The sequence below is a fragment of the Oncorhynchus keta genome, chromosome 17, assembly GCF_023373465.1.
Source record: "Oncorhynchus keta strain PuntledgeMale-10-30-2019 chromosome 17, Oket_V2, whole genome shotgun sequence".
Taxonomy (NCBI): Eukaryota; Metazoa; Chordata; class Actinopteri; order Salmoniformes; family Salmonidae; genus Oncorhynchus; species Oncorhynchus keta.
Window position 1 is genome coordinate 38,997,284 of NC_068437.1, and position 27,916 is coordinate 39,025,199.

Genomic DNA, 27,916 nt, shown 5'->3' on the forward strand with positions numbered 1-27,916 from the left:
TGTTTCAACACAGTTGCAGCCGAGAGTATTTCAGTGTCTCTACGTTTGTTGCGTCCTTCTTTCGTTTACACACAGGTACGTAAATAGCTAATTAGCACAGGTCGGTCCACTATTGTCTCCCATCTGTTTTCTGTAAACAATCACTGTAACATGAAAATATGTGGCAATGTGGGAACCCTAACCCTATAAATGGTGTATCAATTTAAAATATATATATATTTTTGTATTATCTCGCTGACATGAAAGATAAGGTCCTTATACTTCCAAAACCATACAGCAAGCAATGTGTGTTAGGCTAACGTCGCGGCTCTTCACAAAACTTCATCCAATGATTTATGTGTAATGGAACTGAGAGTTATGGTCAAGTGTAAAGAACATTGTAAACTTTAATTTGTATTGAATTTTTTTATTTGACCTTTATTTAACCAGGTAGGCCAGTTGAGAACACCTTTATTTAACCAGGTAGGCCAGTTGAGAACAAGTTCTCATTTACAACTGCGACCTGGCCAAGATAAAGCATAGCAGTGTGACACAAACAACAACACAGAGCTACACATGGGATAAACAAACGTACAGTCAATAACACAATAGAAACGTTTATATACATTGTGTGCAAATGTAGTAAGATTAGGGAGTGAAGGCAATAAATAGGCCATAGTGGCAAAATAATTACAATTTAGCAATTAAACACTGGAGTGATAGATGTGCAGAAGATGAATGTGCAAGTAGAGATACTGGGGTGCAAAGGAAAGAAGAAAAAAAACAATACGGGGATGAGGTAGTTGGGTGGGCTATTTACAGATAGGCTATGTACAGGTTCAAAGATCAGTAAGATGCTCTGACAGCTGATGCTTAAAGTTAGTGAGGGAGATATGTCTCCAGCTTCAGTGATTTTTGCATTTCGTTCCAGTCACTAGCAGCAGAGAACTGGAAGGAAAGGCGGCCAAAAGTCGGAATTGGCTTTGGGGATAACCAGTGAAATATACCTGCTGGAGCACGTGTTACGGGTGGGTGCTGCTATGGTGACCAGTGAGTTGAGATAAGGCAGGGCTTTACCTAGCAAAGACTTGATGACCTGGAGCCAGTGGGTCTGGCTATGAATTTGAAGCTAGGGCCAGCCAACGAGAGCATACAGGTCGCTGTGGTGGGTAGTATATGTGGCTTTGGTGACAAAACGGATGGCACTGTGATGAACTACATCCCATTTGCTAGAGTGTTGGAGGCTATTTTGTAAATGACATCCCTGAAGTCAAGGATAGTCAGTTTTACTAGGGTATGTTTGGCAGCATGAGTTAAGGATGCTTTGTTGCGAAATAGGAAGCCGATTCTAGATTTAATTTTGGATTAGAGATGCTTAATGTGGGTCTGGAAGGAGAGTTTACAGTCTAACCAGACACCTAGGTATTTATAGTTGTCCTCATATTCTAAATCAGAACCGTCCAGAATCGTGATCATGAAGGTATAGGCCTAATGTAGACTAAACTAAAATTATGTCCCTATCAAAACATAAACTGTTCTAATTACTAGTCGTGTTCCCACTGTCAACATACGTAACGTTAGCCCACACATTATTGACAGTAAAGAGAATAAGACAGACAGGCTCGTGTTATAATGTCCCTCCCCTCTCGAGGTGTAAAGTGGGTTTGCCCAGTCTCATGCTTTGAATGACGCTATCGTCTCGCTTTCGCTGAAGTTTGCCTCCACAAGAGAGGATCCGAGGTGATCGCGTTTAACGCTGTTGATCATTACCTGTGGTCGCGCATAGGGGGACGAAAGACAGATAATTCGCAGTTTTTTCCCGACTTGCTTCGTTTTTCTGTGCTATTGGGAAAAACAATGCTCTTAGCTTTTTTTACGGATAACACTCACTGTTTCGTGTATGAAGGCGTAATCGTTGTGTAGTGGAGTAGCTCTGATTCTGTGAGGCCAAAGATAACTCTTCTTTGGGAAACCAAACATGCCGCGGAGGAAGCAAGAAGCGCCCAAGCGCGCTGCAGGTACGTAGGCTACTACGACGGGAATGGTTTTATATGTAGTTATAGCAGCTGAAAGATTTGTTCTCAAACCTCTGGATTTCTGTTTCCAGTATTTTTTTCATATGATTGCTAGTGCTTTCACTCGATGTATAGGCTAACTTGATTTGTAACACTAATGCGAGCCTACTATCCCAGGAGTAGCACGCTACTGTAACTATCCCTCGAATGTTGCCATTTGTTTCCCCATGTTACAAAGTAGCCATACTATTTTTCTCAGTAGCACTCACATCCGATAGCTACAGTCAACTTTCCTCTTCCCATTGTTCCCATGGATAGCTGACTTTCCCGGTAAACGTTAACTTACCGTGGTGGAGGAATTAGAATATGGGGAAACGGTACTCAGTCTGCTATAACGGAATGCCCAAGGCGGTGCCAGAGCCTACTGTCTCTGTAGTAGGGTCTTTGTGAACATTTGAGCCAAGCGGCTAACTTTGGAATTGGGAGGTGGAAGAATGACCTCTCTTTTTTTTGGATAAAATAAACAATTGGGTACAGACAAAAGGATTATGTGGACTGGAAGAAGCTATAATCGACAGTTGCCATGTCTGATTTGACGGTTGATTGATTGGCTGTCATCCGGCTTTGATCTGTTCCTTCCCGATCTACATCAGGAATTCACTCCACCATGTGATGCTGCCCCTTGACGTCACATTAAAACCACTTTGAAAGCATTGTGTACTTTTTCCTCCCTCTCCTCTGCAATGGTCAAGTGACTCACGAAAAAGCAAAGGGGTAAAGTGGTTTCACAGTCAGACATCACTGGCTCTATAACACACACACACACACACACACACACACACTTGGGGGGGTTGTAAAAGGAGACGTGCGCTATGTAATGGAAGGGAGGAATGGTTTGCTCTGTCAGACTGGCCGTCAGGACGGCTTTGTTTCATGTTTGATTTAATTCTCTCCTCTGACAGCCCCATTCATCAATGGCTTTAATGGTCAATCAGAGACAGGCTGAGTGAGTGCTCCCATTCTGTTTAGCCATACGCTGGCCCGGGCTTTTATTTCATCAGAATGCCCCTGCCTAATGTACACCCTCAATCTCTCCCAGCGAGAGAGAGGTTGGGGGGAGCACATAAAGAATGACTGAAAGCTTTCTGATTTGAGATCAGTGGAATATCTTGTTTCTCCTTTTTTTCTTTCCTATCTGCTTGTATTGTTGTCTCTGACACAGGATCATGGCATGTTGTAATATAGACCCATTCTGTGTTAGTTGTGGAAATGTTAGGAAACTTTATTTTATTTCATTATTCATTCATTCACCCATTGATTCTCTTTGTTTTTTTTAACCTCTTAGTCAGTGGGTCCCTTGCAGCTGCAAGTTATAAAGTTGTCAACTGTTCAGTTGCACACAAAGGGTGATGATGAATTGATTGCAGCACAGAAAATGGGGATGGAGAGAGAAAAGGATGACCGATGGTGGGTCTTGATTAGGGACTTCGGGAGAGAGCCGGCCCAAAGCAACCTTGAGACTTCCATGAAAAACCTCTCTCTCTCTCTCTCTCTCTCTCTCTACCCCACTCCTTTCTCGGCCCCACTTTTCTCTCTGCTTTGTTCTTGGCTGGTAGAAAAAGCTAAGTTATTTCGCTAGCTTAATTAGAGTTAACCTAATTACTTGGAAGGACTGATGGAGTCTTGACGGGCTTAATGATTGGAGATGACAAGCCTTGGTGTGCCCGGCCCCAACCAACTAGGTTTGCCACCACTTTGATGTAATCAAGTTGATATTACAGTGCCTCGGTTCCCGGCGCAGAACTCACATTTGGTCGTGCTGTAACTCAATGTCCCGCTGCAGGTGACAAATGGTCCAGTGTACCTGCATGGGTCAGGTTGAGTGCTCTGAAGACAGCCTAACAGGAGAAACTCAAACAGCTGGGGAGGAAACTCGGGATGCATTAAAATGGCTTGTGATTGGCTTAGACTATAGGCCCAGGGGCTATGCTTTTTGCTTTTAAAAGCATTGTTGTGACTGTACTCTGTGTAGTAACTGGAGCCTAACAGAATGGCCCCTAGGTTAGCCTCCTCACAGTTAGTGGCTATATTTGGTGTGTGTGGGTGTTTCTATGGATGTGAGAGTTACTGTCCCAGCCAGGTATCAAGTCTCATACTCAGGCCAGCGTAGTGAAATCCAGGCCATTGCTCAAATCCGGCCTGTGCTCCAGTCGTGTGTGAGCAGAGCTAGTGACAGGAGGTGGGGTTTTGGTTTAGACTGGGCTCTATGGCTAGAGGTCTCCTGTTTCTGCAGGGTCAGGCCTATGGCTTCCAGGTCAGCTGTGCCAGAGTGGCAGCAATCAGTCTTGTGTGCAGTTTGGATGGCAGGGGTAATTAAAGGAATGGCAGCCATAAAGTCTGCAGTGATGAGGGTCAGTCATAGTTAGAGGTCGACCGATTAATCGGAATGGCCGATTTTAATTAGGGCCGATTTTTTTTTTTCAAGTTTTCATAACAATCAGAAATCGGTATTTTTGGGCGCATATATATATATATATATATATATATATATATATATATATATATATATATATATAAAAAATGTTTTTATTTAAATTAACTAGGCAAGTCAGTTAAGAACACATTCTTATTTCCAATGACGGCCTGGATGGGTTAACTGCCCTGTTAAGGGGCAGAACGACAGATTTTCACCTTGTCAGCTCGGGGGATCCAATCTTGCAACCTTACAGTTAACTAGTCCAACGCTCTAACCACCTGCCTCTCATTGCACTCCACGAGGAGCCTGCCTGTTACGAGAATGCAGTAGAAGCCAAAGTAAGTTGCTAGCTAGCATTAAACTTATCTATCTTCTAAAAAACACTCAATCAATCATAATTACTAGTTATAACTACACATGGTTGATGATATTACTCGTTTATCTAGCGTGTCCTGCGTTGCATATAATCAATGCGGTGCGTATCGTTGCTCCAATGTGTACCTAACCATAAACACCAATGCCTTTAAAATCAATACACAGAAGTATATATTTTTAAACGTGCATATTTAGCTAAAAGAAATCCAGGTTAGCAGGCAATATTAACCAGTTGAAATTGTGTCACTTCTCTTGCGTTCATTGCACGCAGAGTCATAGTATATGCAACAGTTTGGGCAGCCTGGCTCGTTGTGAACTAATTTGCCAGAATTTTACATAATTATGACATAACATTGAAGGTTGTGCAGTATAACAGGAATATTTAGACTTAGGGATACCACCCTTTAGAAAAAATACCGAACGGTTCCGTATTTCACTGAAATAATAAACATTTTGTTTTCGAAATGATAGTTTACGGGTTCGACCATATTAATGACCAAAGGCTCGTATTTCTGTGTGTTGTGTTACCACGACTCCATTTTGTTGATCCCTGCCTACAGACAGAAACTTAAACAAGAGGCTCCCACGCTGAGGTCTGTCCAACGCTGGTCCGACCAAGCTGACTCCACACTCCAAGACTGCTTCCATCACGTGGACTGGGACATGTTTCGTATTGCGTCAGATAAAAATATTGACGAATACGCTGATTCGGTGTGCGAGTTCATTAGAACGTGCGTTGAAGATGTCGTTCCCATAGCAACGATAAAAACATTCCCTAACCAGAAACCGTGGATTGATGGCAGCATTCGCATGAAACTGAAAGCGCGAACCACTGCTTTTAATCAGGGCAAGGTGTCTGGTAACATGACCGAATATAAACAATGCAGCTATTCCCTCCGCAAGGCTATTAAACAAGCTAAGCGTCAGTACAGAGACAAAGTAGAATCTCAATTCAACGGCTCAGACACAAGAGGCATGTGGCAGGGTCTACAGTCAATCACGGACTACAAGAAGAAACCCAGCCCAGTCACGGACCAGGATGTCTTGCTCCCAGGCAGACTAAATAACTTTTTTTGCCCGCTTTGAGGACAATACAATGCCACTGACACGGCCTGCAATGAAAACATGCGGTCTCTCCTTCACTGCAGCCGAGGTGAGTAAGACATTTAAACGTGTTAACCCTTGCAAGGCTGCAGGCCCAGACGGCATCCCCAGCTGCGCCCTCAGAGCATGCGCAGACCAGCTGGCCGGTGTGTTTACGGACATATTCAATCAATCCCTATACCAGTCTGCTGTTCCCACATGCACAATCGAGAGCATCCTGGTGGGCTGTATCACCACCTGGTACGGCAACTGCTCCGCCCTCAACCGTAAGGCTCTCCAGAGGGTAGTGAGGTCTGCACAACGCATCACCGGGGGCAAACTACCTGCCCTCCAGGACACCTACACCACCCGATGTTACAGGAAGGCCATAAAGATCATCAAGGACAGTAAACCACCCGAGCCACTGCCTGTTCACCCCGCTATCATCCAGAAGGCGAGGTCAGTACAGGTGCATCAAAGCTGGGACCGAGAGACTGAAAAACAGCTTCTATCTCAAGGCCATCAGACTGTTAAACAGCCACCACTAACATTGAGTGGCTGCTGCCAACACACTGTCATTGACTGACCCAACTCCAGCCACTTTAATAATGGGAATTGATGGGAAATGATGTAAATATATCACTAGCCACTTTAAACAATGCTACCTTATATAATGTTACTTACCCTACATTATTCATCTCATATGCATACATATATACTGTACTCTATATCATCGACTGCATCCTTATGTAATACATGTATCACTAGCCACTTTAACTATGCCACTTTGTTTACTTTGTCTACATACTCATCTCATATGTATATACTGCACTCGATACCATCTACTGTATGCTGCCCTGTACCATCACTCATTCATATATCCTTATGTACATATTCTTTATCCCCTTACACTGTGTATAAGACAGTAGTTTTGGAATTGTTAGTTAGATTACTTGTTGGTTATCACTGCATTGGTGGAACTAGAAGCACAAGCATTTCGCTACACTCGCATTAACATCTGCTAACCATGTGTATGTGACAAATAAAATTTGATTTGATTTATAATTAAGTCTATGATTTGATAGAGCAGTCTGTCTGAGCGATGGTAGGCAGCAGCAGGCTCGTAAGCATTCATTCAAACAGCACTTTCATACGTTTTGCCAGCAGCTCTTCGCAAGCACAGCGCTGTTTATGACTTCAAGCCTATCAGCCTAATGGCTGGTGTAACCGATGTGAAATGGCTAGCTAGTTAGTGGGGTGCGTGCTAATAGCGTTTCAAACGTCACTCGCTCTGAGACTTGGAGTGGTTGTTCCCCTTGCTCTGCAAGGGCCGTGGCTTTTGTGGAGCGATGGGTAACGCTGCTTCGAGTGTGGCTGTTGTCGGTGTTCCTGGTTCGAGCCCAGGTAGGGGCAAGGAGAGGGACGGAAGCCATATTGTTACACTGGCAATACTATAGTGCCTATAAGAACATCCAATATTCAAAGGTATATGAAATACAAATGGTATAGAGAGAAATAGTCCTATATAAATATATAAATACAATATTAACTACAACCTAAAACCTCTTACCTTGGAATATTGAAGTCTCATGTTAAAAGTAACCACCAACTTTCATATGTTCTCATTTTCTGAGCAAGGAACTCAAACGTTAGCTTTTTTACATAGCACATATTGCACTTTTACTTCTCCAACACTTTGTTTTTGCATTATTTAAACCAAATTGAACATGTTTCATTATTTATTTGAGGCTAAATAGATTTTTATTGATGTATTATATTAAGTTAAAATAAGTGTTCATTCAGTATTGCTGTAATTGTCATTATTACAAATAAAATTAATTGGTATTGTCTTTTTTTGGTCCTCCAATAATCGGTATTGGCGTTGAAAAATCATAATCGGTCGACCTCTAGTCATAGGCCATGGTTTCTCTGAACCCTTTTCACCCTCTATCCCTCTTCTCTCGCTCCTCCCCCCTCATGCCTCCTCCTCCTCACCCCATCGTCACTCAACCATTGTCGTCATTGCAGAATCTCTTATACTTAGACAGAAATGTGCTCAGATACTGTAGATTATCATTAGCGCACATTACACAAATAACTCAAATGTACATTGAAATTGAAAACTCATGCGCTCACTTACAAACTTGCTTAGAGACATATGGATTACAGAGACCAACAGCTATTGTAGACAGACGCATGTATATAGTGTCTGGATTGGAAATCACAACAAAACAGTTTTTCTCTGTGGGTGACTGGGTGTTGTTTGTATGTGTGTGTTCTGTATATGTCATTATGGGGAGGGGGGGGGCATATGGGCTCGTAATTGTTCCACTAAACAATAGATAGGGCTAGACGGTGCAGGTCCGAGTCTTGAGGAAGTCTTGTTTTTTACACCACTCAGCCCATTGCTAATGAACGTTACTGTGGTTAGATTCCGGAGAGGTTGAGTCATGTCTGTGATCTATGTGTCTGATAAGTGCATACCTAATGAGTGCTCCACGCCTGTCTGCCAGGCCATGGAGGGGTGGGTGACAGAGTGCTTCCCACTGGTATTGACAGATGCCTTTTTGTTTTTGCCATAGGGCCTGACTCCATAAATCCACCCAGTGTAATGATAACAATGCCACCCTGAACTGCCAGTGAAAGAGGGAGGAGAGGTGGAACGGGCTCCTCTCCCTTTTAAACCCCACTTGACATATGTCAGACCATAGGGCCGGGCTCCAGAAAAGAAAAGCCAACCTTGTCACAGAAATAAACAACTTTCACCATCCTCATCTGTATGTAAGAGACCTCAGTCTGGACTGGAGTAGGCCTACGTAGGTACTTTATAAAAACCTTTAGCCATCCTCATCTGTATGTCAGAGACCTCAGTCTGGACTGGAGTAGGCCTACGTAGGTACTTTATAAAAACCTTTAGCCATCCTCATCTGTATGTCAGAGACCTCAGTCTGGACTGGAGTAGGCCTACGTAGGTACTTTATAAAAACCTTTAGCCATCCTCATCTGTATGTCAGAGACCTCAGTCTGGAAGTAGGCCTACGTAGGTACTTTATAAAAACCTTTAGCCATCCTCATCTGTATGTCAGAGACCTCAGTCTGGACTGAAGTAGGCCTACGTAGGTACTTTATAAAAACCTTTAGCCATCCTCATCTGTATGTCAGAGACCTCAGTCTGGACTGAAGTAGGCTTACGTAGGTACTTTATAAAAACCTTTAGCCATCCTCATCTGTATGTCAGAGACCTCAGTCTGGACTGGAGTAGGCCTACGTAGGTACTTTATAAAAACCTTTAGCCATCCTCATCTGTATGTCAGAGACCTCAGTCTGGACTGAAGTAGGCCTACGTAGGTACTTTATAAAAACCTTTAGCCATCCTCATCTGTATGTCAGAGACCTCAGTCTGGACTGAAGTAGGCCTACGTAGGTACTTTATAAAAACCTTTGCCATCCTCATCTGTATGTCAGAGACCTCAGTCTGGACTGTAGGCCTATAGGTACTTTATAAAACCTTTAGCCATCCTCATCTGTATGTCAGAGACCTCAGTCTGGACTGGAGTAGGCCTACGTAGGTACTTTATAAAAACCTTTAGCCATCCTCATCTGTATGTCAGAGACCTCAGTCTGGACTGGAGTAGGCCTACGTAGGTACTTTATAAAAACCTTTAGCCATCCTCATCTGTATGTCAGAGACCTCAGTCTGGACTGAAGTAGGCCTACGTAGGTACTTTATAAAAAACGTCCCACCGTTTGTTGTTGTTATAGATGCAGCTGTGCTATGGTGACAACTGGAGCAGGTTCGGTCAACCCCCCCCCCCCCCGGGGGGGTAACGCGTCAGAGCCTAGTGGGATGTGTGCTCTTTTCAGGAAACTGAGCCCGCTCTGGTCTTCAGGGGTCCTGAAACCGAATCCAGGAGGAGAATAGCCCGGCCATGCCAAAAAGCCGATTTTCCTTTTCAACAGAGTGATTTATCACTGGCCCACCCTTCGCTCCTGACAAACTGACGTGTGTCATTTATCATACTGGCTTTAGCAGACACACAGGGAGGGGGTGAGGGAGATAATGAAAGGGGAGAGAAATAGACAGAGAGGACTGAGAGAAACAAAAAGAAAGAAGGAATGGAGAAAGAGGGGAAGGGTGAGTAGTGAGAAAGGGAGGAGCAAGAAGGAAAGAGACAGAAGAGAGCACTTTTTAAAGTTTTTCACAACAGTGTGGGACTGTACAAAGCACTAGAGGGGATGGGGGAGGAGGACACGGAGGTGTTTTTGGATGACAGAGGATGGGGTTACATGATTTATGTTTTGATGAGTGACAATGTTTTTCCATGACGATCTCTGGATGTTTGTACAAATCTGAACAATATCTGGTTCTTGGATATGTGTGTTATCTGTGTGTAATTACACCTTGTGTAATGTGTGCTGTGTGTAATGGGAGAATGTGTGTGTATCTGTGGCTGTGCGTGAGAGAGGGAGATGGTGTATCTGTAGCCTAACTCCCTGATGAGCAGGCTGACGGGTATCACTCATGCTAGGCTGGCCTCAAAATGAACCCAAGCTGCTCTGCTCTCCTGTGGTCCTAACTGGGGATGCTTCTTTAAAAGGCAGATTAATGATGGATCCCAGGCTTATAGTGCCATTTATCATGGAGGATATTATTTAGGCTGGCCGTGTAGGGCTGTAACTGGAGAGCAGGACGAGCAGAGGCAGGGTGGAAAGCCTTAGACAGACACTCACTGTGTGATGGATGACCATGCTCTCTGCCTGAGTGTAACTAGACACCCGTGCCACAGCAGTTGGGCCGAATCAGATGGCCCAGCTATAGTGGATGATATGATGTTTATCCTTCAACTACACTACCCAGGTTTCTTTGCTTTGCCGGGTGGGTTCTTCCCTTTTGAAAGAGTAGATCCCAGTCTTTTAAACGAACAATGTGCTTGCAAAGCTAACAATGTGCTTGCAAACCATTTTGTGAGTGAAATTGTCTTTTTCTTCCTAGACGGAAAAAAATAGTGATGTTTTAATGTATAATCAGTCAGTTGATAGTGTAGCGTAGATTAGAAATACTATGCATTAGGTGTCAGACCAAAACCCTTTTTGACTCTTTCCTGAGGAGGTCGTCAGGCATCTGACCAATCGTGCTCCGTGCAGTTACACCACTATCACCAATAAGAGCTCCGTTAGAGGTCAAGGCAAGGCCAGCACCACTACCTCTTCCATTCTCTTCCACAAAGAGAGAAAAGGTTATTTTGTTTTTGTCCGTCTTTCTTTAGTTTCAATCTCTTCCTCCCCCCCCCCACACACACACACACACTGGTGTTGTGTGATTTATGGTGGGCATCCATCTTAGGGTCGTCCATCACCACCTCGTTGCTAGGCGATCATCGCAACAGCTGTTTGTTGGGAGCGAAGTTGGCCCTATGTCCTGGCAGAGGCTTAGGTACAGGCTAAGTCAGAGACAAGTGACCTGTGCTGGAGTCACACCATCAGAACATTCATCTAAAGAGCAGTTAACAAATGACCTATGGAGCTAGCTATAGTGGGGTGGACAAGAGCGATGAGTAAATACAAGGAAGTAGGGGTTATGTGGGTAGAGCAACTGTAAGACAAGTGTACTGGAGTGGATAATATATCATCCTATCATACATGGTAGATCTTGAAGGATATGTGATTGATGTAGAGCTGAAAGGAATAACTGGGTGATATGGGTAGAAAACTCTACAAGTACTGGATAATATGTGACCCTATGTTATAGTGCTTGGTCTTGGCTGATAGGTTTGGGGTAGATCTGAGAGCACAGCTTTCCCGTAAAGTAGAATTCTTCCACTCTGATGTTTGAACTTGTGAACCCATTGCCACTTGATTCTGAACCTGTGTAAGCTGTTTATGTCGTGTTAATTTGTTTGTTTCCATTTATCCATCAGTTATTGTGACTGGGTCTAGTTCTAAACACTTTGACAGGGCGAGAACATAACATCTGAAACGGTCTCTCTCTCCCTTCCAGTCTTTTTGTGTGTGGAAGATTGTAATGTTTTAACTGGACCCGTTTAAACCAATATAGCTCAGGTCTGTATATACAGCTGCCTGTTGGAGGTACAGTCATAAAACAACAATGCAGCTTTCTGGGAGCACAGTACAGTTGAATATATATGCCTGCTCAGCCTTTCTCTCTCTTCCCCTGCTTTGACATGGTACAGCCCTAAGGCTTGCCTGGAGCAGGAGGGATATCTCTGATTTTTCCCCTCTCCCAGAGTACACATCCTGCACTACAATCAGCGGACAATGTGTATTACCTCGTTCATTAGGGGCTAAAAAATAGGAACAGAGATGTACAGTTACAATACACTGTCGTGAGCATCTCTTTCTGAGCGACCAGGCGCAGGCACATATTAGTGATGGGGGAAAAAAATCTATAGTTAGATATCGGCAAATTATTTTGGACGATATTATATAGATACTTTGACTCCCAAGTATCGATTTGTAAAATGACAATAATAACTGCTAGGTAGTGGTAGCTAGCGCTAGTCTGCTGTACATGTGCCAAAATTATAGGATGAAAAACACAGGAGTTTTTTTCTCCTTTTTAAATGGTGAGCCAAGCTGTTTTCAGCACTTTTATTTCTGACTGATCAAAACTAATTTTCTCATGCTCTCTCTTGTCTCTGCAGCAGCCATATAATGAGCAATATGTTTGGAACATCCGATCACAATAAGATTGCAGTATTGAATCGCAATACATATAGAATCATGAGAATCGCAATACATATCGTGATAGTATACATATCGTGATAGTATACATATCGTGATAGCACCTAGGTATCGTGATAGTATCGTATCATGCGGTCCCTGGCAATTCCCATGCCTACATATAGTAAATCTTTCTCTTGAGGGTATGACTTATGACACCTGTAGCCTATTTGTTCTGACAGTGAGTGTCATTTCACCTCATCCTGCTTCCTCCTTCCTAGCAACCGAGACCACGAGGGGAGCACCACTGCTGGAGCAAGGAGTGGTTAGCCTAGCATGACAAATGCTAATGGAATAAAGACATTTCATAGTATAATACTCTCCTCCTTTACCCACTAATCTCAGGACAGTTTAACAGAACCAAACAAGGCTGTTGTTGTATGAAATTATTCCCCTCTTCTAAAGCCTCTACTCAGTCGACTGCTGGGAAACGAGCTAGTGGAAGTCAGTGGCTTGCGGTTGTGTGATTGAGGCAGAAGTGATTTCCTGCCTGGAGGTTCTAAGTGTTTTAAGGCATCTTCCTGTCAGTAAGCCCCCCCCCCCCCGAGGGGCTGTGTTGCTTTAAGCGCAAGAGGTCCCAGTTAAAGAATACATCAGGAATAAGAAACTACTCCGCTGTGTAGTGAGGCCCCGTTTAACTCTCTGCGCTCTCAGTACCCTCCCTGTGATCTAGCTATAATCATAGCTCTACCGTAGAGTGTTGTTCCTTACCACCTCAGGATCCTCAAAAGATTTTTCCTTTTTAAATAACCTATTTTTTCACACCTACCTCTTTTTCCAGTTACCCTGAAAGCAGTATATGGTAATCTACAGTTTGGATTTGTTTAAATAGCTACTCCTAACTTGAGCTAGCATTAGCCAATTCTAACCGGACAACCCTAGCTTCCTTGCTGTAGAGCTGTTGTTGTTATGTGGTACAGTTGCAGAATGAGAGCATTTAGTGATGGCATCCCTTTCCTATGAATATTCATGACCCACATTTTGCTGCGATGCTAGATGATGATCTACGTCTGCAGCTCTAGGCTAGGCGGTGGTTGGACCACCAATGAATATAATACTCCTCTTCTCCCTCCTCCCACATTTCAGCTGCTCTCTGCTCAGCTCCTGTAACTAGCTGTAAGCTGTTACAGTATGTCATGAAGTGGTTGTAGTGCAGACTTGGGTAGTAGTGTCTTGATTACACATCCTGTTTACCCCGGTTTTGTGTGTGTGATTTGTCTCCCAGCTCTACTGTTTCCCCAGCTGTGTAGGATGAATGAGGAGGTTAGTTGTGGAGGGAGCAGGGGACTGAGGGGCAACAGAGATCCTCCAACACCCTTACCATTCTTACAAATTGATCACTTCAGTTTGCATATTTTGTTTTCTTTCAACATCAACAAAAATCTGGTTGTAGACTAAATCGTGTCTTGCTTCCTTCTCTCGACAAGCTTTCCCGTCCAGACTGTGACTATATGATTACTGATGATGAACTAGGGTGTGTGCCTCTTACTTTGAGACATGCTCTGCTTTGATTATACCATCTACCGTCAGAGGGCCTGGTTTTGGTTCTTTTACTGTTGTTCTAGCTTTTTACCCCATGTCTCTGCAGCATTTCTATCAAATGATCTATCCTTCCGCGTCTGCGCCCCTAAATGTTTATGAAATTGATACTCCACAGGAATGCCGTGAGCACGCCAAAGATGTCACTGTCTTTTCTCATCGCCTGTATGTGTGTGTTGCAACCGACCACAGACTATATTTGTAGGGTTGAGTTTGTGTTCGTGCAGGATGTGTTTCTCTACATGTGAAAGATTTGTGTGTGTGTGTGTGTGTGTGTCTTCTGGTCTTGCTATTTCTGTGTTCTGGTCTTGCTATTTCTGTGTGAAGCGTGACTGAGATGTGAAACTCTCTCCCACACTAAGTCCAAAGTGCAGCGTTTGGCAGATTTAATCATGGTGAAGCCCACACAACCACTATTAGCAAATACACCACCCAGATACTTTAGAAAAAAACAGGTGTTAGCTAGAACCATAAATGGGTTCCTCAGATGACAAAGCTTCCATGTAGAACCCTACCCCACCACAAATAACCTTTTTAAGAACCCATGAGTGTGTAGCTATCTTAATTATCCATCCAGGTGTATTCTTATTTCTTAGTAATCCATTCTGTTTCTCAGAATGAACCCACAAAACCCATCATATTTTATTAGTGTGATAAATCACCTCTGTTGTCAGTCAAGCCAGGGAGAATAATTGGATGGTGGTTGTCACCCACAGTGATGGATGATCAGTCATTGGGGATCAAATTAACAGATAGTGCTCAGATGTAATGGCTGTTTGGCATTTTAAATTGCCTGGGACCGTTGACTGCTGGTCGGCCATTTTTGTTTTGTTTTTGCGAGGCCCTTTGGGCCACCTTTTAGTCTTGCTTTCTTTGGCTGTCTAGACTTCACACTTATGAACAGTAACCTACAGTAGGTTGTATTTAAAAAAACATTTGTAAAAAATTTAAGGACCTTGAAATTGGGATATTTTATTTTTATGCAACAGTAAGAAAGAATGGCTAGATGACTGGTTCACTTTCACCAAAAGTGGTCATATAAAGATGGAACAGAGATTTGAAGAAATACGTGAGACATGTTCATGATAGGTCAAGACTATAAGAGTGACTTAAGGACTCGTTCAACCTGCCTGCTAATGCCAGAGTCATAACCTCAGTGATTAAACCTGACATCTGTGACCAGATGCTCTGTATACATTAACATAGCTACCTCATCCTGACTGTATTTCCTCCTTCAAATGAGACACTCGCACAAACATCATCCGGAAGAGGAGAGGGAAAAAACGACCGAGATATCTTCCCTGCCGGTTTGCCTGCCGAGCGGTGAGCGATTTACCTCCTCCTTTCACATTATCATAATTGTGTCCAGGACATGGGAGGCCAGGGAAGTGATCATGTCATCTTATTTACAGCCTGTTTGGCTCTCTTTACGAGCGCTGTGCCAGGCCCTGCCAGGCGCACAGCGCCCGGTGACATCTTTTGATCAGAGCTGTCGCAGGCGATCAGCAGAGACTGGCAGTTAATGGATACCCAGTGACAAACCAAATCTACGGGCAGGATGGGAGACTAGGCCACACCTGTCAGGTCCCCATTAGACTGGCCCTCTGTGGGGCTGCCTGCCTGCTGACACTCACCACCCCCAGGGCCCACATCAGACCAGCACCACCCGCTTCCTGCCCTGAGATTGGCTGTTAGCACTGGAAATGGGAGTTATTCCAGCAATTACTTTTTTTTGTTTAGACTGGATGTTTTTGTGTGTAGGGGATGTTGGATTCGAAGTGGATAGTATGGGTGGGCTGGTGGTTGGATGGATGGATGGGTGGGCTGGTGGATGGATGGGTGGGCTGGCTGGTGGATGGATGGATGGGCTGGCTGGTGGTTGGTTGGTTGGGTGGGCTGGTGGTTGGATGGGTCGGCTGGTGGTTGGTTGGTTGGGTGGGCTGGTGGTTGGATGGGTCGGCTGGTGGATGGATGGATTTGCTGGGTGGGTGGATGGTTTTGCTGGTGGTTGGTTGGATGGGTGGGCTGGTGGATGGATGGTCTGGTGGTTGATGGGCTGGTGGTTGGTTGGTTGGATGGATGAGCTGGCTGGTGGTTGGTTGGGTGGGCTGGTGGTTGGATGGGTGGGCTGTTGGATGGATGGGCTGGTGGATGGGTTGGTTGGATTGGCGGTTGGTTGGTTGGCTGGGCTGTTGTGTGGGTGGGCTGGTGGTTGGATGGATAGATGGGCTGGTGGTTGGATGGATGGATAGATGGGCTGGTGGTTGGATGGATGGATAGATGGGCTGGTGGTTGGTTGGATGGATGGATGGATGGATGGATGGATGGATGGATGGATGGATGGATGGATGGATGGATGAGGACTGAGGGAGGGGTCGGTGTCTGTGTTCTCTGTGATTTGTCAGGGCCAGGCACCCATCTCTCTCACACACACACACTAACAAGTCACCTGTCTAAGTTGAGCTGAAGGCACACACATGCAAAGTGACCTGTCCCTTATGTGTTGCTGCTGTCTCCTCCTCAACCTCACACTCTTCTTCCCTCTGTCTTTCTCCCTCCCGCTCTTTCTCTCTGAGGAAATGTCTCTGGTGTCCTGATACTGTGTTTGCCTAACACCAGCACCTGTTAGGGACATACAGGGAGACTGCTACAAAAACCATTCCTGCCCTGTCTGCAATATGGATGGGCTGTTGGTTGGATGGATGGGCTGTTGGGTGGGTGGGCGGGCGGGCAGTTGGTTGGATGGCTGGGCAGTTGGTTGGATGGCTGGGCAGTTGGTTGAATGGCTGGGCAGTTGGTTGGATGGCTGGGCGGGCAGTTGGTTGGATGGCTGGGCGGGCAGTTGGTTGGATGGCTGGGCGGGCAGTTGGTTGGATGGCTGGGCGGGCAGTTGGTTGGATGGATGGGCAGTTGGTTGGTTGGATGGATGGGCTTGGGCAGTTGGTTGGATGGGCAGTTGGTTGGTTGGATGGATGGATGGGCAGTTGGTTGGTTGGCTGGATGGCGGGCAGTTGGTGGATGGCTGGTTGATGGCTGGGCGGGGCAGTTGGATGGATGGGCAGTTGGTTGGTTGGATAGATGGGCAGTTGGTTGTTTTGATAGATGGGCAGTTGGTTGTTTTGATAGATGGGCAGTTGGTTGTTTGGATGGCTGGGCAGTTGGTTGTTTGGATGGCTGGGCAGTTGGTTGGATGGCTGGGCGGGCAGTTGGTTGATAGATGGATGTTTTGTTGGTTGGTTGGATGGATGGGCAGTTGGATGGGCAGTTGGTTGGTTGGATGGATGGATGGGCAGTTGGTTGGTTGGATGGATGGATGGGCAGTTGGTTGGTTGGATAGATGGGCAGTTGGTTGTTTTGATAGATGGGCAGTTGGTTGTTTTGATAGATGGGCAGTTGGTTGTTTGGATGGCTGGGCAGTTGGTTGTTTGGATGGCTGGGCGGTTGGTTGGATGGCTGGGCGGTTGGTTGGTTGGATGGTTGGTTGGTTGGATGGATGGGCAGTTGGTTGGTTGGATGGATGGGCAGTTGGTTGGTTGGATGGATGGGCAGTTGGTTGGTTGGATGGATGGGCAGTTGGTTGGTTGGATGGATGGGGCAGTTGGTTGGATGGATGGATGGGCAGTTGGTTGGTTGGATGGATGGGCTGTTGGTGGGTTGGTTGGATGGATGGGCTGTTGGTGGGTTGGTTGGATGGATGGGCTGTTGGTTGGTTGGTTGGATGGATGGGCTGTTGGTTGGTTGGATGGCTGGGCGGTTGGTTGGTTGGATGGCTGGGCGGGCGGTTGGTTGGTTGGATGGCTGGGCGGGCGGTTGGTTGGTTGGATGGATGGGCAGTTGGTTGGTTGGTTGGATGGATGGGCAGTTGGTTGGTTGGATGGATGGGCAGTTGGTTGGTTGGATGGATGGGCAGTTGGTTGGTTGGATGGATGGGCAGTTGGTTGGTTGGATGGATGGATGGGCAGTTGGTTGGTTGGATGGATGGATGGGCAGTTGGTTGGTTGGATAGATGGGCAGTTGGTTGTTTGGATGGATGGGCTGTTGGTTGTTTGGATGGATGGGCGGTTGGTTGGATGGATGGGCTGTTGGTTGGTTGGTTGGATGGATGGGCTGTTGGTTGGTTGGATGGATGGATGGGCTGTTGGTTGGTTGGATGGATGGGCAGTTGGTTGGTTGGATAGATGGGCAGTTGGTTGTTTGGATAGATGGGCAGTTGGTTGTTTGGATAGATGGGCTGTTGGTTGGTTGGATGGATGGGCTGTTGGTTGGTTGGATGGATGGGCTGTTGGTTGGTTGGATGGATGGGCTGTTGGTTGGTTGGATGGATGGGCTGTTGGTTGGATGGGCAGTTGGTTGGATGGGCAGTTGGTTGGATGGGCAGTTGGTTGGTTGGATAGATGGGCAGTTGGTTGTTTGGATGGATGGGCTGTTGGTTGGTTGGTTGGATGGATGGATGGGCTGTTGGTTGGATGGATGGATGGATGGGCTGTTGGTTGGTTGGATGGATGGATGGGCTGTTGGATGGATGGATGGGCTGTTGGGTGGATGGATGGGCTGTTGGTTGTTGGATGGGCTGTTGGATGGATGAGCGGTTGGTTGGTTGGATGGGCTGTTGGATGGATGAGCGGTTGGTTGGTTGGATGGATGAGCGGTTGGTTGGTTGGATGGATGGGCTGTTGGTTGGTTGGATGGGTGGGCTGTTGGTTGGTTGGATGGGTGGGCTGTTGGTTGGTTGGATGGGTGGGCTGTTGGTTGGTTGGATGGGTGGGCTGTTGGTTGGATGGGTGGGCGGTTGGTTGATTGGTTGGGTGGGTGGGCGGGCGGTTGGTTGGATGGATGGGCTGTTGGGCGGTTGGTTGGATGGATGGGCTGTTGGTTGGTTGGTTGGATGGATGGGCTGTTGGTTGGTTGGTTGGATGGGCTGTTGGATGGATGAGCGGTTGGTTGGTTGGTTGGATGGATGGATGGGCTGTTGGATGGGTGGGCTGTTGGTTGGTTGGATGGGTGGGCTGTTGGTTGGTTGGATGGGTGGGCTGTTGGTTGGATGGATGGGCTGTTGGTTGGATGGGTGGGCTGTTGGTTGGATGGGTGGGCGGTTGGTTGGATGGATGGGCTGTTGGTTGGATGGATGGGCTGTTGGTTGGTTGGTTGGTTGGTTGGTTGGATGGGCTGTTGGATGGATGAGCGGTTGGTTTGATGGGTGGGCTGTTAGTTGGTTGGTTGGATGGATGGGCTGTTGGTTGGTTGGTTGGATGGGCTGTTGGATGGATGAGCGGTTGGTTTGATGGGTGGGCTGTTAGTTGGTTGGTTGGATGGATGGGCTGTTGGTTGGTTGGTTGGTTGGATGGGCTGTTGGATGGATGAGCGGTTGGTTTGATGGGTGGGCTGTTGGTTGGATGGGTGGGCGGTTGGTTGGATGGATGGGCTGTTGGTTGGATGGATGGGCTGTTGGTTGGTTGGTTGGTTGGTTGGTTGGTTGGTTGGTTGGTTGGTTGGATGGGCTGTTGGATGGATGAGCGGTTGGTTTGATGGGTGGGCTGTTAGTTGGTTGGTTGGATGGATGGGCTGTTGGTTGGTTGGTTGGATGGGCTGTTGGATGGATGAGCGGTTGGTTTGATGGGTGGGCTGTTAGTTGGTTGGTTGGATGGATGGGCTGTTGGTTGGTTGGTTGGTTGGATGGGCTGTTGGATGGATGAGCGGTTGGTTTGATGGGTGGGGTTAGTTGGTTGGTTGGATGGATGGGCTGTTGGTTGGTTGGTTGGTTGGATGGGCTGTTGGATGGATGAGCGGTTGGTTTGATGGGTGGGCAGTTGGTTGGTTGGATGGATGGGCTGTTAGTTGGTTGGTTGGATGGATGGGCTGTTGGTTGGTTGGATGGATGGGCAGTTGGTTGGTTGGATGGATGGGCTGTTGGTTGGTTGGTTGGTTGGATGGGCTGTTGGATGGATGAGCGGTTGGTTTGATGGGTGGGCAGTTGGTTGGTTGGATGGATGGGCTGTTAGTTGGTTGGTTGGATGGATGGGCTGTTGTTTGGTTGGATGGATGGGCTGTTGGTTGGTTGGATGGGTGGGCTGTTGGTTGGTTGGATGGGTGGGCTGTTGGTTGGTTGATTGGTTGGATGGGTGGGCGGGCGGTTGGTTGGATGGATGGGCTGTTGGTTGGTTGGTTGGTTGGTTGGATGGGCTGTTGGATGGATGAGCGGTTGGTTGGATGGGTGGGCTGTTGGTTGGATGGGCTGTTGGATGGATGAGCGGTTGGTTTGATGGATGGGCTGTTGGGTGGTTGGATGGATGGGCTGTTGGCTGGTTGGATGGGTGGGCTGTTGGTTGGATGGGTGGGCGGTTGGTTGGTTGGGCGGTTGGTTGGATGGGCAGTTGGTTGGTTGGATGGGCGGTTGGTTGGATGGATGGATGGATGGATGGATGGATGGATGGGCGGTTGGTTGGTTGGATGGGTGGATGGATGGATGGATGGATGGGTGGGCTGTTGGTTGGATGGGTGGGCGGTTGGTTGGATGGATGGATGGGCGGTTAGTTGGATGGATCCGCGGTTGGATGGGTGGGCTGTTGGTTGGATGGGTGGGCTGGTGGTTGGTTGGGCTAATGGGTGGTTGGTTGGGCTGGTGGGTGGTTGGGTGGGTGTTTGGTTGGATGGGTGGGCGGGCGGTTGGTAGGATGGGGGATGGATGGATGGATGTGTGGTTGGTTGGCTGGATGGGTGGGCTGGTGGTTGGTTGGTTGGATGGGTGGGCTGGTGGATGGCTGGTTGGTGGTTGGTTGGATGGGTGTGTGTGCTGGTGGTTGGTTGGATGGATGGGCAGTTGGTTGGATGGATGGGCGGTTGGTTGGTTGGTTGGTTGGTTGGTTGGTTGGTTGGATGGGCGGTTGGTTGGATGGATGGGCTGTTGGTTGGATGGATGGGCTGTTGGTTGGTTGGATGGGTGGGCTGTTGGTTGGTTGCATGGGTGGGCTGTTGGTTGGATGGGTGGGCGGTTGGTTGATTGGTTGGATGGGTGGGCGGGCGGTTGGTTGGATGGATGGGCTGTTGGTTGGTTGGTTGGATGGGCTGTTGGATGGATGAGCGGTTGGTTTGATGGGTGGGCTGTTGGTTGGTTGGTTGGATGGATGGGCTGTTGGTTGGTTGGTTGGATGGATGGGCTGTTGGTTGGTTGGATGGGTGGGCTGTTGGTTGATTGGTTGGATGGGTGGGCGGTTGGTTGGTTGGTTGGTTGGATGGGTGAGCTGTTGGTTGGTTGGATGGTTGGGAGGTTGGTTGGATGGGCTGTTGGATGGATGAGCGGTTGGTTTGATGGATGGGCTGTTGGGTGGTTGGATGGATGGGCTGTTGGATGGTTGGATGGGTGGGCTGTTGGTTGGATGGGTGGGCGGTTGGTTGGTTGGTTGGGCGGTTGGTTGGATGGGCAGTTGGTTGGTTGGATGGGCGGTTGGTTGGATGGGCGGTTGGTTGGATGGATGGATGGGCGGTTAGTTGGGTGGATGGATGGGTGGGCTGGTGGATGGCTGGGCTAATGGGTGGTTGGTTGGGCTGGTGGGTGGTTGGGTGGGTGTTTGGTTGGATGGGTGGGCGGTTGGTAGGATGGGGGATGGATTGATGGATGGATGTGTGGTTGGTTGGGTGGTTGGCTGGATGGATGGGTGGGCTGGTGGATGGCTGGTTGGTGGTTGGTTGGATGGGTGTGTGTGCTGGTGGTTGGTTGGATGGGTGGGTCTTTGGGATGGTGGATCAGTGTGTGCCGAGTCAGTATGCTCATCTGCATCTATATCTGTCATAAGTATACAAGATGTTCCAAGTATCTTTGCTCATTGGTTTGGAGATGTAGTTTTTTGGGGGTGGGGGGGTTGAGTCCAGAATGAAGTGGACAGAAAGGGAGGGGCACAGGGAGGAGGCTGGTGACGCGGTCTGTCACTACAGGGGACCGTCTATCTCTGAGGACGGGAGGAGGGCACTGCGGGAGGGGTCTGTGTCCCCTGTGATCTGTCAGGGCCAAGCACCCATCACACACACTAACAAATCACCTGTCTAAGGTGAGCTGAAGGCACACACATGCAAAGTGACCTGTCCCTTATGTGTTGCCGCTGTCTCCTCAACCTCACACTCTTCTTCCCTCTGTCTTTCTCCCTCCCGCTCTTTCTCTCTAAGGAAATGTCTTTGATGTCCTGATACTGTGTTTGCCTAACACCAGCACCTGTTAGGGACATACAGGGAGACTCCTACAAAAACCATTCCTGCCCTGTCTGCAATACTCATAATCCACTTCACTTTTGATAATCTGTTGTGACTGGCTTCAATCTAGATGATTTTGAAAAATGTCATTCTAACATTTACCTAGTCAGTAACACTTTATTTTAATGGTCCATAATAAAATATTTATAAGACATTTACAAACCGTGTACACACCATGTAATAAGCATTACTCCAACATTTGTAAATGTTAGATAGATAGATACACGTGAATAACTATCTTACTATCTATCTATCTCATCCTGTGTTCACAGGAATGTCTACCAATGGCATGCCCACTTTTTTGTGAGAAATTAGTGGCCATTCAAAACATTTATAAACCATAAATGGCACTCACTTTAGGGACTGCAAAAATGCTTTACTAATGATTAGTAAATAGTTTCTTAATGTGGGAGTAATTATGAACAAATAGTGAACACAGAATTCATAAATGCTTTTTAAATGGTTTATTGCGGACCCATATAGTCTTATCGTCATAAATCCGGCTTCCCTTTTTTAGTAATGAGTGAAACTTTCTTGTTAATGTGGATGGCATGTGCATGTAAGGAGACAGAGGCAGATGAAGAGGCGTCACACATATTAACTGACAGATGGAGGTTGATCCAACTCATTTATTACCCCAGAGGAGAATGCCACGGCGCGATTGGGCTTCATTAATTTCAGATTCAGCTTTCATTTCAAGCTGTTGTGCCCTGAGATAAATAAAATGGCACATTATGTTTTTGCCAAGATTACTTTTTTCCCCGCCATAAACAAAGTAAAGGTGAAAGGAGCATCAGTAAGTTCTACATGTGGCTGGGGTAGTATATAAACACTGGCTTGCCTTTGGAGGAAAATAACACCGTAATGGTTGATGAGGTGAAATGGGATGACTGTCATTTCTCAACTTGGCTTTAACTCGGATCCCTCACAGATGGCTCATTTATTCCTGCGAGACCTCAGGCACCTGTAGAAGATAAACTTTCTCTACAGTAGTTCTACTAACACTGTGTTCACTGGCCTTAATATAACTCGCTCTCTTTTCTGTTTTCCCTCCAGCCTACTCTCCAGAGGAGATGAAGGAGGAGGTGGAAGAAGAGGATGTGGACTTTCCAGAGGAGGTAGAGCGCTCAGAAAATGACCTTCTCACCAAAGAGCCACTGGGTGACCAGGACTCCATTGCTGGGGCTGAGCTCTCTGCTCAGGAGATGGACAGTGAATCACATGTGAGCGAGGCCAGCGACCCCCTGTCAGACTTTGAGACCGCCTCAGTCAAATCTGAGGGGCCTGCCAAAGAGCCTCTGAACGGCGCAGGGGTGAGGGTAGGGACCCACTCGGGCCTGGACACTCCCTTGGCGCAGGACACCCTGGAACAGATGAAGGCAATCTACTCCAGCTTCCTGACAAACTCCTATTGGTCACCCCTGAACTTTAACTCAACCCAGACACAGACACCTGTGGAGAAGCCACCGCGGACTAGCAGCACTAGCAGTAGCTGCAGCAGCAGTAGTTATGACTGGCACCAGTCCGCAGTGGCTAAATCCCTGCAGCAGCAGGCCTCTCAGAGCCTCCACAATCCTCCTCCCTCAGAGCCCAGTATCTTCAGCACAGTGCAGCTCCACAGGCAGAACCCCAGACTGTACTGCAACATCTTCACCGGGGCCAGCAAATTTCGCTGCAAGGGTTGCAGCGCTGCTTACGACACCCTGGTGGACCTCACTGTGCACATGAACGATACGGGTCACTACCGCGATGACAATCACGATAGGGGAGCCAATGGGGCCAGGGGGAGCTGGTCCAAGCCTCGCAAGCGCTCCCTGTTGGAGATGGAGGGCAAGGAGGATGCCGCGAAGGTGCTGAAGTGCATGTACTGTGGCCACTCCTTCGAGTCCCTGCAGGACCTGAGCGTTCACATGATCAAGACCAAACACTACCAGAAAGTGCCTCTGAAGGAACCCTTGGCCCCTGTGGCAGCCAAAATGATCTCAAGGAAGAGAGGCCCACTCTCTGGGAGCCTGGACCTCCCTGGCTCCCCACGCTCAAGAGAGGTGACCCCCAAACCCAAAGCCTTTGTAGGTAGTGACCACAACATCCCATCCAACAAGGCTTCCAACCCCTACATCACCCCCAACAACCGCTTTGGCCACCAGAACGGCGCCAGCTATGCATGGCAGTTCGAATCTCGCAAGTCCCAGATCCTCAAGTGCATGGAGTGCGGGAGTTCCCACAATACACTGCAGGAGCTGACCGCCCACATGATGGTGACAGGTCACTTCCTCAGGGTCACCAACGGCAACCCCCCCAGTAAGAGAGGTAGGCCAGTCCCAGAGTCCACGTCCCCCAGCCCTGTACAGGCCACGCCCACCAATGAGGAGCAGGTTCAATCTATCCCATTAGCTCCTTCTACATTCTCCCCTCCTCCACCCTCTGCTGTATCACCCCCGGCTATCTCCCCTCCTCTCAAAGACATTAAGAAAGAGGAGATGGAGGAAGAGTTTACCCAGGACATGGTTTGCCATGACAAGCAGGTGTTGAACGGGGACAATGATGATGATGAGGTGGAGGAGAAGTTTGACATCTCCACCAAGTATAACTATCTGACTGAGGAGGACCTGAAAGAAAGCCCCAAAGGTGGCTTCGACATCCTCAAGTCCCTGGAGAACACCGTGACATCAGCGATCAACAAAGCCCAGAGTGGTAACCCCAGCTGGGGGGGATACCCCAGTATCCACGCTGCCTATCAGTTCCCCAACTCCCTGAATATGCCCCAGCGTAGCCCTGAGAAGAGCTCCCCTGTCAAGTACCTGTTCAATGGAGGGGAGGGGGGGCTTTCCTCCCTCAGCATGTCCCAGTCCCCGATCTTCTCACCCGATAGTCAGAGCTCTGCCCTCCCCCACCTCAACAACTTCCAGGCCATGGAGGAGCTGGTGAAGAAGGTGACAGAGAAAGTGGCCAAAGTGGAGAGGAGGGTAAAGAGCGAGTTGTCCCCCAAGAAAGAGGTGAACCTCTCACCCTGTAGCAGTGAGGGGTGGGAATCCGCTGGAGCAAACTCACCCCGAGAGTGGAGGTCAGTGACCCTGGCTAGCAGCGACAGAGGTAGCCATAGCGACAGGGTCTCACCGTCCGAGAGAGAGCGCATGAGAGAAATGGTCCAATCGCCTGCCTCCGCTTTGAGCTGCAGCACAGCCTTCATAACAGGCCACAACCCTCTGGAGCAGCCCTTTGTTAACCCTTTAAGTGCCCTTCAGTCTGTGATGAATATCCACCTGGGGAAAGCAGCCAAGCACACCATGCCCAGCCAGGACCCTCTAAGTCTGATGTCCAGGCTGAGCCAGAGTATGGCCGAGAGGGCCGCCGTGGCCGCTCCCCCCACGCACAACAAAAAACACCCAGTGCCTGTGGCTCATAGTAGTGTCTGTCAGTCCAGTGATGACCAGCCCATGGACCTGACCAAAAGGAAGAGTGATCGAGGTGGCTCTATTGGCTCTGCTCCTCTGACTCCGTCCTCAACAGCCTCCTCCATCTCCCCTTCCTCAATGGTGATCCCTGCTAAAATGACCGTGGTCTCTCCCTTCACATCCAGCAGCCCTCACCATGAAAACGCCCTGTCGGACATCTCCGACATGTTGAGGAACCTGACACAATCAGCACACCACATCTCCATGCCTCCCTCACGGACCAGGATCACAGAGCGGGTCACAGACATGGTGGGCTCCACCACTGCAGAGGATGCTGAGGGGTCCATGGCCAATAAGAGGAAGGGGCGTCAGTCCAACTGGAACCCCCAGCACCTGATCCTCCTGCAGGCCCAGTTCTCCTCCAGCCTCAGGCAGACGTCCGAGGGGAAGTACATCATGTCTGACCTGAGCCCCCAGGAGAGGATGCACGTGTCCCGCTTCACTGGCCTTTCCATGACTACCATCAGCCACTGGCTGGCCAACGTCAAGTACCAGCTGAGGAGGACTGGCCGGACCAAGTTCCTCAAGAACCTGGACTCGGGCCACCCAGTGTTCTTCTGCAGTGAGTGTGCTTCACAGATCCGGACCCCCACTGCTTACATTTGCCACCTGGAGGCCCACCTGGGCTTCAGACTGAAGGACCTGGCCAAGCTCTCCCCCAAACAGACCCTGAAGGACTCCTTGAAGGTTGGGTCTGATAAACTGCCCCAACCAGACCCCTTCCTCCTCTCTTCTCCACCCTCCTCCCAGTCACTGGAGGAGGGCGGTGGGACTGTGTACCGGTGCCAGCTGTGTATCCGTAAGTTTGCCAGTAAGCATGCCATCAAGCTCCACCTCAGCAAGAGCCACGGGAAGTCCCCGGAGGACCACCTGCTGTATGTCTCTGAGATAGAGAAACACTAGAAGTAGAATTGTCATTACATTATAGAAACACTTGAGTGCTGCCAGCATTGGACATACTGGAATATACGCTGTATATAAAAAAAAGAGAATTTACAAAGGAAAAAATAAAACAAATGAAGTGTGTGACAAAAATGAACAATGATGCCATTAACTACTGTTAAGTGTCAGCACATGGTATTTACTTCCATGGCCTTTGCTTATCTGTATTTTCCTCTATTTCAAAAGATATTCATTTCATATGTTGAAGATATAAGTCATGAATATTCAGCTTTCAAAGGGATAGTTTGCTCAAATTGCAAAGTTCCATGTTTCCTTACCTTTTACCGTAAGTTGTCTATTGACCAGGAAGGACCACAATACACACTTAAGATTTGTTTTCTTCGCTGAAGGTTAGGAAACATTTAAGTCGTTTTGGGTAAACTCTCCCTTTGGAAAGTGTAGTAATTTCAGTTTTCTGACAATGTATTTATTTTGTGAAGTTTCTATACATTTGTTGAACTGCATGTATGCATTGACAAGTTAACAGTTCAAAACAAATTTGGTGCGTCAGTTTTTAGTTGGTCCATTTTTACTGTAAGATATCTGGCAAGAATGTGGGAGTGCTCTTTCTGAGAATTTGCCAAATGAATTGACAACATAGTAAGTAGTCTGTTACATCACATTTTATGATTTTTATATACAGTTTGTGTTGCAGATCTGTCAAATCTGCCACATTGCTTATCATCAAGTCAGGGGACCTCAAAATCCAGGTCTATGTAGAATTGTACATACAGTATATAGGCTTACCACTTGCTGTTATGCATACTTGTTATATTTCCTCATTTAAGAGGACTATGACTATCCACTGGTGCAGAGCCTTTGAAGAAGACTAACATGAATATGTTTTGCACAATAGTTTTCTAAATGTTATTTGATAAAACAAAATATATAAAATGGAACGTTGTTCATGCCCTGTTGCTTCTATTATTAAATTGACTTAAATTGCTTCACGCAACTGTTGTTTCTTCAAATATCACAAATGCTTTTAACACCTTAATTTATTCTCTTACCCAGTCCCAAAACGCACTACAGAAACTAGAGTCTGCATCCACAACAACACTGTTAGTTAC

General features: G+C 47.4%; 1 protein-coding gene across 1 annotated transcript; it reads left to right on the forward strand.

The window, feature by feature from the left end:
* The first annotated feature begins 1,621 nt into the window (after window positions 1–1,621).
* LOC118395820 (teashirt homolog 3-like) lies at window positions 1,622–27,796 on the forward strand. The gene is made up of 2 exons (XM_035789780.1): window positions 1,622–1,997; window positions 23,506–27,796. Exons 1-2 carry the CDS (start codon window positions 1,958–1,960, stop codon window positions 26,805–26,807), a joined length of 3,342 nt encoding a protein of 1,113 aa, XP_035645673.1. The 5' UTR covers window positions 1,622–1,957; the 3' UTR covers window positions 26,808–27,796.
* Window positions 27,797–27,916: the final 120 nt, after the last annotated feature.